The sequence below is a fragment of the Chenopodium album genome, chromosome 2 (genome assembly GCF_948465745.1).
Source record: "Chenopodium album chromosome 2, dcCheAlbu1.1, whole genome shotgun sequence".
In the NCBI taxonomy this organism is placed as follows: Eukaryota; Viridiplantae; Streptophyta; class Magnoliopsida; order Caryophyllales; family Amaranthaceae; genus Chenopodium; species Chenopodium album.
The window spans coordinates 61,770,222-61,780,721 of NC_137835.1; the positions used below are offsets into that span (position 1 = coordinate 61,770,222).

The 10,500-nt window shown below is 40.2% G+C and overlaps 1 protein-coding gene across 1 annotated transcript; it reads left to right on the forward strand.

Annotated features, from left to right (window-relative positions):
• The first annotated feature begins 7,361 nt into the window (after positions 1–7,361).
• LOC145574123 (uncharacterized) lies at positions 7,362–8,164 on the forward strand. The gene is made up of 2 exons (XM_081631866.1): positions 7,362–7,461; positions 7,581–8,164. The coding sequence occupies exons 1-2, from the start codon at positions 7,362–7,364 to the stop codon at positions 8,162–8,164; spliced, it is 684 nt and encodes a 227-aa protein (XP_081487992.1).
• The last annotated feature ends 2,336 nt before the right edge of the window (positions 8,165–10,500 follow it).

Here is a 10,500-nt window from a genome sequence, read left to right on the forward strand (position 1 = left end):
TTAAAAATCTATAATTTTGAAATTCTACTTGTTTATTTATTTTTATTTTTTTAAAAAAACATATGGGAGGAACTCCGAAAAGAAAAAAAACGACACAAAAACAAGACTTCCCTAAAATACGGTCAAAAAGTGGTGCATGACTTAAAGAAAAAAGTGTGTGAACACGATATGTGAGTGATTAAGTGAGGTTATAGACGCGTGTTTTGACCGTATAGCAAGACATGACACAAAACTGGACACATCATTCGCACAAAAATCGAAAAAAAACTGACAGGACACTTTCCTGGGCACCGTGTCACGGCGCAGACTGTCGTGACACGGTGCAGGCTACCGTCAGACGGTAGAGAGCCCCGTGTCACGGCACTGTTCACCGTGGCGCGGCAGAACATGTTGTGACACGGTGCGCAGTTCCAGGTCAATTTGTGATTTTTCCAGATTTTAACCGATTTTAGGTCCGTACTAATTACTATGTGACAATAAAAACCCTCGGTCATGGGTTAAACAAAAGAGTAAACACATGAAGGTTAGTACCAAACAACCACATAGCATTTAGGCACGATGATGTAAAAAAAGTTCGCAACCTAGAGTCAAGATCTATGTTCAACTATTGGTCAAGCTTTAGGTGTCAAAAGGGTACCATGGTTAAGAGTTTGGACGCGTTAGCAAGGCAGCCTCCCTTGAGGGTGTATGCCAACGGGCGGCTCCGCGAGTTCGTGATGAAATCAAACTCGACTCCATGGTTTAGGTGGATTTAATAACTCGGATGAACCCTTATTGCCATGAGCGTTTTTGGGTCGATAGAGCTTAAATCCCCTGGGGCTAAGACGCATGTAGAACACATACGTTTTTTCAGAAAAATCGAAGGAAGTCGACTGTGAGGAAAGAAAATAAGCCACCGGACTGATTTTAGGACTGCCGTGACACGGCAAAAATTCCCGTGTCACGGTACTGTGCACCGTCAGACGGTGCACTGTACCGTGACATGGCAGATTTTGTCGTGGCACGGCAGTCAGAAGATCTGACTGGATCCCTGTTTTCCTTCGCGCGCAACCAAGTTATCCAATTTTTCCTACGGGACAGACCTGAATGCGACGTTAAAACGTCTATGCAGATGCAAAAATGCCAAATTAATCACAGGAATATTTTTTCAAGAATCTTTCAAGTCTCATCCACTCATCTTAATTAAATACCAATCACTCAAATCGATAAATAATCAAGAATCCTCCCTAGTGGAGTCGCCAAATTGTAGGCGTCACTCGAAGTGCGCCTACGTTAAAAGCGTGTGTGAATATGCTTGGCACTCATAGGAAGTAGGAATTGACATTACGATTAGGGACAACGATTAGGACAAATAAAGTAGGGAGCCGCCAACAAGTTTTTTAAGGAACTTCTAAACCGTTCACGGATCATAAAAGGCAACCACGATAAAGGGACAACGATAGGCAACAACGATTGACCCGTGAAGGTTACACCCCATTCATAATCCATGAGATTACTAACTCCATATGGTTCGGAACCACGAAAGGAGGATCGGGGATGATGGTACGAAGTGAGTCATGGAGTCACATTCGCCCGTATTGGCCTCTACTCGATTCTTATATTGAAAAGCATTCCTGTGATCTCAAAGGCATACAAACAATAATTCAATTCGCTCCAAACTATTATTTAACTAAATTGGTTGAATATTAATGCACACATAATTCTAAAATATCGTGATCACTTGATTTAATAACAAGATTAAAAAGGAACCTAAACCGGTTGTCCAAATTATCTTATTAGGCGTGATTTTCAATTACATATTCCCTTTAAACATGCAATATGGTGATCATAAAAATAATAGAATAAACATTAATATTGGAAACAATTTAATCACAATTCCAACAACATAAAATCGTTAGAAAAATAATAGAAATAAAAGGAACATGATCCTTACTTTGATTATGTTTGTTTGCAACTACAAAATAATAAACGAGTTAGTAACTTCAAGGAAATAATTAAACAACAATTAAATTAAATTAAATAAAGTAGAGTTGATTTGGGGCCAAACCCTCAAACAGTTCTACCTTTCACGCCTTGGCTTAAGGACAGAACCACGAGTAAAGTATGGACTCCTTTGAGCACTTGAAGAAGGAATTTTGAAGTGAAAAGGGTAGGCTAGTGTTTAGGCTAAAGCATAGAGGAGAGAAAAATAAATTCGAGAGAATTAATTGGTGCCCCGTATATCAGAAATGAGGGGGTATTTATAGGGAAAATGTGCTGAGGGAGAACACGGAACCCTAAAATGATAAAAACCATAAAAAAGTATCACGTGACACGGCAAACTGTACCGTGACACGGGATGTCCCACCGTCAGACGACACACTTTCCCGTGTCACGGTACATTTTTAGTGTGACGCGGGAAATTTTCAGAAAACGGGATAGAAAACGCGTTAAGGGTTTACGCGGAAAAGACACGGAATGTCCCGTGTCATGGCAGACTTCCCGTGTCACGGGAAATCCCATCGTCAGACGGGAAGGAATCCCGTGACACGGTGGGCACCTGCCGTGGCGCGTAAAGATGGGCATGGGCCGTGCCGGCACGCGGGCGGCACGGGCCCAGCACGATTCCGGCACGGCCCGACACGGCACAATCGCCGGCACGGCACGGCACGGCACGGCGGCCCACCTGTGGGCCGTGGGCCGTGCCGTGAACAAAAATCTGGGAATCGGCACGAGGCACGGTGGCCGGCCCGTGGGTCGGCACGGCACGCCGGCACGACACGTGGTACGGTCTGGCACGGCAGTGGTAATTTAATTTTTATTATATGTATTGTTGTTTTTTGCTAAATTAATAAAATTATTTATAAAAACTTAAACATAATTAGATAAATAATTTTTATAACCTTAATTAAAATAAAGTTTGTTCAAAACAAAATATATTAACATTAACATAAACACAAATATAAATTAATAACATTATTTATATAAAATTAAGTTGTACTAAAAAATATTTATATATCGTTTTTTTTTTTTTTGTACGTTCATTTAAAAAAAAAAAAAAAAAAAGTGGCACGGTTTGGCCCGCGGCCCGGCACGGCACGGCCCGCCAGGCACGTGGGCCGTGCCGTGGGCTGGGGTGTGCCAAATTTAGGCACGGCACGGCACGGCCCGCCGCGAAGCCAGCAGGGCACGGCACGGCACGCCCACCACCGCGGCACGGTCAGGCACGGCCCGCGGCGGCACGGCACGGCCCGTTGCCCATGTTTAGTGGCGCGGGAATTTCCAGCCTGTTTTTCCGTCCAAATACATTTTTAACCCTAATTTTATTCGGCATTTTAAGTGCCGATTGTTAATTTCGGGCCTTTTCTGACTTATAAGAAAATAATTAGATAAAAATAAATAAAAGGTTTGGGCCAAAAATGAATAATAAAACAATAAAATAAAAAAGGTCTGGGCTAAAATTAAATAATAATTTTGGGCAGAAATTAAAACTATGCTTTTACCAAACATCAAGACTAATCCATGGACTGTTCAGAAATATGAATTTAATCAAATACAATTTTTTAAGCACTCTCGGGATTAAATACTGAACCCGACCAATAATGGCGGTGAAAGGTTGTTCATCATCGGGTTTGGTTTTGGGGAGACATTTTTAGGTGTCTACATTGATGTTTAATTTTTTTTCCCAAATTGCATATCTAGTTTCCTTTTTTATTTTACACCTACAATTTATATTTGGAATACGAGATATAACTCATTCTCTCTCTAACCGAGAGCTTCTCTCACTAGAAGGTGGGTTTCTCGTTCTTCAATTCAATATTGAATTCAAACTTGTTTTGTTCTACTGCATGCAACCAATAGCCTGCTTGTTCTTCCCTTCTGTCAGAACTCTGAATTGCAAATCTCTTCAGCTTCTCCTTGTTTTTTTGAACAACCAATTGTGATTGATCTGTGTCTTCACTCTTCTATTCTCATTCTTCTGTCAGCAAATCCCCTTAATCATTGTATTAATTCCTACAAGTAAACCCATTCAAACTTCATTTTTGCCACTTGGCTTGCATGTAATTCTAGCTTAAACCCCTTTAGATTATTATAAATAGGGACCTCTGTTCTTGTAGTTCTTCATCAAACTCTTCATCTCCCTTTCTCTTCTTCTCTATTCTCTCAATTATGACTAGTATCCCTCCTTACCGTCATCCTAATCACCGAGGTGACTCAAACTCGGATGATTGTCTTCGAATGGGTGTTTTACCATCCTCCCCCCCCCCCCCTGAAAACTTTAGTTTTACGGGTCCAATCAATTACAACCAATCTGCTATTGGATCTTTTATTGGGCCTTATCCTCCTTCAATGTCATATATTCAGCATATTGTGAATCAATGATGGAGGAGGAGGGGCTATATCAAGGTGCATAAGTCAGGGAAATTCTACCTCTTTGAATGCTACAATGCTTCGGATCTTACGGGGATAATTCGTCTTCAATCTGCAATTTTTAATGGGCGAATTATCAATCTCCGAAGGTACCATCGCTCCTTTAGTCCTCAATTAATTAATTTTGATTCTTCTTCTATCTGGGTAAGAATTCATGGTCTTCCCTTTCTTTATCTCACTCGTGAATGGGCTACTTAGATTTTATCTCATGTTGGTCATTGTTGAAGCTTAAAGGTTTTGATGATGATGAACTTAAACTAAAGCAAACTCATCTAATAAAGGTTTTCAAGTGTTTGATTAGTTTAGGTGAAGTTGATCGTGGTGATGGAAGAAGTAACTGGAACTAAGAAGACATGAAGAGATCTTTATACAAAAAGTTAAACAGAAAAGAAGAAGAGTTCTCTAACAAGAACTGAGTTCGCTAACAAGAACTTGAAGTCAGCAAGCTAAGGTCCCTGAAGGAACTTAGTCTGCGTGGAGTCCAAGTAACCTACCTGTACAGAAGCGCGGCGCATCAATTTAATTTAGCAAAGGTTTTATCTTCTAAATTATTGTTAATATGTTAAGAAGGTTAATGCACGAGATTCATTAGAAGCGTGGAAAGTTTGCTTGGAAAATAAATTATTAAGGAAAATATAAAAGATAGATTTTAGAAAAGATTTTCTAAAAGTTTTATTTCTTAAAATAGGTTTGTTAAAAGATATGATTCTTTTTAACAATATCTTTCTATCTTATATTCCGGAAAAGATTTTCTTCAAATATGATTTTCATAAAACCGTGTTTTAAAGATAAGTTAAGTTAACTTATTTATCTTTTAGAAAACCTACTTGCTATACAAGTTCTACTTGTATAAATAGTAGAGATCAAAATGGTTTAAGGTTTTGCAAGTTTATGCGTGGAGAAATCACTGAGCATTAATTGAGTAAGTTTACCAAGCTTCTAACTTGTCATATTAATTTCGGATTTCGTGCATAGCTTGCCTATCATATACTAGGTGTCATACATTTGTATTGGTTGGGTTATTTAGGTGAGTTTGTTATATTTTTACATCGCATACAAGTTGTGTAAGCTTCTAGTGTGAAGCTGAGAGTTCTGTACTTTGGCAGTACGAGTCAGTCTAAATGTGGTACTTAGATTGGGTAGGATAGGGTCCTATCGAGTAGCAAGTGTGGAACTTGTGAACAAAGGTCTGTGTTTAATAGGTTGTAACTTGGTGTTTGCCCTATTATAGTGAAGAGGTGTGTGTTTGAAATCCCTAAGGCAGAGTCGAGGTTTTACTTCCACTTGGACAATAGAAGGTTTCCTCGTAAAATTTGTGTGTCCTTGCAAGTTCCTATATGCATTTTTTTATTATTCCGCAAAAGTAGCTATTAGGAACTCGATACAATTCACTCCCCCTCTTGTATTAATAGTCTCAACTAACATTCATATTCAAGAATTTGAATTTAATGGTCAAGGTTTACCTCCTCCTGCTGACTTACATGTGAAAATGGTGGCTGACCTCTCTCAACCGCTTATTCCTGGTTGTTTTATTCCCCTTGAAGGTGACCGGATTATATGGGTTCACTTTCGCTATGAGGGGATTTTTTGTTTTTGCAAAAAATGTGGTTTTGCAGGGCATTCAGAGAAGAAATTTTGTATTAATCGAGCTGTTGCAACTCGAAGGCTGAAAAGTCGTGTTGCAACGCTAGAACGACAAGGCATGAGCACAATTATTACTCGAATTTGATTCGAGGGCTTCCAAAAAAGGGCAAATACAGAGACCCTGAGGTAAACTTGGTTCATCCTGAAGAACTAGAGGACATTCCAATGGAAGATCGAAACCTCGGAGGAGAAGCCGACTCGGACTCCGAGGACTCTAGTGAAAACTCTGGTGGCAGCGGTGGCTCTGCTGACTATTTTACAGGTTCTGATAACCTGTCTAACTCCTCTGACCACGGTGGTGGCACTATCTCAAGGGCGTTTAGCCCTCCAGGGACGCGTCTGGGATTGGGTAGAGACCCTTAAGCCCAATTCTTTCCTTATGCTCGCCTTAGCAAGAGAGATTCTCCTTGCATCTCTAATGAACTTGCTAGAGTGGTAAATCCTAACCTTTCTCTTAATTTTTCTATGAAATGTGTTTCTGCTACTGTGAATGTCTCTACAAGGGATTCTCCATCTTTAGTGGGCCGCTCTCAGCAATTTTCTATGGAGCTTGCCTAATTATCTCACAGGGGCCCTCCAGCAATTGTCTCTGCTTCTGGATTGGTGGGTAATTCCACCGTTTCCCCTTCTAAAACTTCGAATTTTGAAGTTGGTGAATCCTCTTCTTGGCCTACTCTCTTTTACATAAGGAGAGGTGTGACAGAGGATGCTTCTCTGCCGGATCTCTCAATCGCAGCGCCGCCACCAACAAGCCTCCCTCAACCCTCCTTTCAAATCTTAAATCTGATGCCGGAACCTACGGTTGCTCCTATTTCTCCTTCTGATGATAATGCTATTACTAATGTTGCTGATTGTTTTATTCAGGCGGGCCGCCAATTAGCCCGTTCGCTGAGATTCTCTGGATCGCGTGTTTATCCTTATCCCAGGGCTTTTGTCTCAAAGGCTATTACCGATGAGGATATGGCACGTCAATGGGGTTTACATGTTGATGATGACATCTTAGACCGTGTAATAAAACGAAAATCGCCTTCTCCTTCTTCTTCCTTGGACTCGACAGGTTCTACTACTATGAAAAAATTGAGGCTTGGTCCTTTTACTGCCAACAGAATCAATACTGCTGTGGGAATGGATTGGGAAACTAATCAACAATTAGTTTGCCCCGTTTTGGACTCTTAAGATGAGGTTGCTGCATCGGTTCAGCACCCGATGGATTTATGAAGTGTATTTCTTAGAATTGTAGGGGTCTCAACTATCCACACGCCCCTACACGTCCTTATCTTGTGTGGCTTGTTACATCAAAGAAACCTATGTTTTTATTTTTATCGGAAACTAAAGTAGATGTTGATGTAGCTAGTCCTTTACTTGATTTATTTTGTCCTTCTACCTCTTTTGGAGTTGATGTTATAGGTACTAGGGGAGGTCTTATGGTTTTTGTTTGGTCTAGCTCGATGGTGACTTGTATTTTCTCCTCTACAAATGTCATCCTTTGTAAAATTGTCAACCTAATGCTGAAATCAAGTATGTAGCTTTTGTTTACGGTGCCCTGTCTCTTGAAGATAGGAATTTAGTTTGGCTTGATCTTTCCTTTATTATCCAAAATTATCCTAAATGTCTTTTGCTTGGTGATTTTAACCAATTAGAATTTTTAGAGGATAAATTGGGGGGAAACACTTTGATAAGAGGAGTAGATGATTTTATTGATTGGAGATTCAGTAATGAAATCATTGATGTTCCTTATTCGGGTCCGAGGTTTACTTGGAATAATAATAGACTTGGGTCGGATTTGATTTTGGAAAGATTGGATAGAGGTTATGATACCCCGGACTGGTTTGAGGAATTTCCTAATGGACGTATTGTCCATGAACCTATTCTGGTTTCTGATCATGCGGCTATTCTCTATGACTTGGATCCGAATGTCATTCTTCCCACTCGGCCGTATCAACTTGAACTTTGGTGTTTGGGGTTTCCGGAAGTGAAATCCATCATTGACATGGAATGGAAGGTGGCTAATGTTCGTGGCTCTTATCCCTTTTGCTTAGTCCGAAAATTACCGAAATTAGGAGCTTGCTTCAAAAATGGTGTCTTAATCATAAAAAATTATGGGGCATAAATTGGAGGGAGATTTCCGCTGAATTACATGCTCTTGGGGAAAATGTCTCCTCCCTTAATGATGCTCGCACCTATCTTGACCGTGTCAACTCTTTCATCCCAAAGTGCAAACTGGAATTCCATTATTGGCGACAACGAATGAAATGTGATTGGATAAAGGAAGGTGATATCTCGTCTAAGCGCCTTTTCAATAAGGTTAAATCAAGGAAATCAAAGAATGAGATTATCACTCTTCGACGAGAAGATAATTTGTGGGTGGAGGGACATTTCCATGTGTATAATCTCATTGTAAATTCCTTGAAGGATGTGTTCGATCCAGTTGTTGATCCTGCTCAAGAGGATCACATCGATTTGCTTCTTAGACAAATTCATTTCCCGTCTCTCTCTCCCTCTTAAAGTGACACTCTGAGCTTGCCTTTTTCGGATGCAGAAATCCGTGAGGCTATTTTTGACTTAAAAGGTTCAAAGTCTCCAGGGCCTAATGGTTGTATATTTGAATTTTTTCAGTCAAATTGGGATACAGTTGGCTATACAGTGACCAAGAGTGTTCAACACTTTTTTTCCACGGGTTTTCTTCTTCAGGAATTAAATTCGACTCTTCTAGTTATGATTCCTAAATTGGATACTCCGGAACTGGCCTCCCAATTTCGACCGATTAGTCTCTGCAACACCATTTACAAGTGTATCGCTAAATGTCTTGTTTCACGTATAAAGCCGATCCTTCCCCACTTGATCTCGGATTTTCAACATGCTTTCATCCCGGGGAGACATATGGAAGATAACACTATTATGTCTCAAGAACTATTACACTTTATCAACTTTAGGAGTCGCATTTCCCATTTTGCGGCTATGAAAGTTGATATGTCAAAGGCTTACGATAGGGTCAGTTGGCCTTTCTTACTTAAAGTGCTTCAAGCTTATGGCTTTCCTTCAGTTTGGATCCAATGGATCTCTCAGTGCATCTCTACAGTTACCTTCAAAGCTCTAGTTAATAGGAGGACTTCACATTCTTTCACTCCTACCTGTGGTTTACGACAAGGTGACCCCCTCTCTCCATATCTATTTTTATTTTATATGGATGTCTTATCCTGAATGCTTTTGCTTGCGGAGGATATTAATTGTCTAAGTGGAATTAAAATCTCTAGAAGAGCCCCTTCAATCTCTCATATTTTCTTTGCGGATGATGCTATGTTTTTCTTTAAGTGTTAGGATGAGTCTTGTGAACCAGTTGCAGATATCCTGGCTAGATTTGGAAAGGCCTCTGGTCAACAAATTAATTTTGCAAAATCGTTTGTTATGTTCAGCCCCTCGGTGTCTCTGGAGCTAGCCAACTTGTACAAATCCATACTTCGTGTTCCTATTATTGAGAATATGGGGAACCATTTGGGGGTTCCTATTGACATTTTGGGAAGAAAGCCCCTCTCTTTGTGGACCTTGTTCAGCGAGTTAAAAAGAAAATTCTCACTTGGGCACATTGCAAGCTCTCGGATAGTGCCAAGCTCGTCCTTATTAATTATGTGCTTTTAGGTATGGTGGCTCATGTTATGAAGTCTTGTAAACTATCGATGTCCATCACCAACAAGCTTGATTCCCTTTTCACTAGGTTTTGGTGGGCTAAAAGTGGAGAAAAGGGTATCCACTGGATTAACAGGCAACAAGTCCAACTTTCTAAAGGCATGGGGGGTTTTGGTATTCGAGCTACGGGAACTTATAATGATGCCTTATTATTCAAAATAATCCTCAAAATGCATTCCAATCCTCAACTCCTTGCAGCAAAGATTTATAATGTGAAATCTAATTGTATCTTTTGCCCGAAGACTGACTTAAGGAAGCCACCTCCAACTTCTCTCTCTTGGGTGATGAAGACTATGCGTTCTCTCTCGATGAAAATGAGGAAAGTTTTTTCATTGAAAATTGGCTCTGGGAACGATGTCTTAGCTTCTAGCTCCCCATGGGTCAACAATAAAATTCCAGTGGTGAAGTCAAACCAGAATCTCGGACAGAGTACATTTTGGAAAGTTAAAGACTTTATCAACCCTCCTTGTTCCTGGAATGTTGGTCTCATTCGAGAACGTTTCGATTGGGATAGTGCGCAGGAGATTTTGACTATTGATCTCCCATCGAAGGAAGAGGATGATTTCCTATAATGGCCTTGGAATAAAGCAGGAACTTATACGATGAAAACAGGTTATGCTTTTCTTGCTAAACATGGTGATTGGGTTGAACCCTCCCATAGGAAAGAAATTTTTTATTTTTAGAGGATCCTATGGCTTCTAGAGGTTTCCCCTAAATGGAGAACTTTTTTATGGAAACTTGCTGTCAATGGTATTCCTGTGA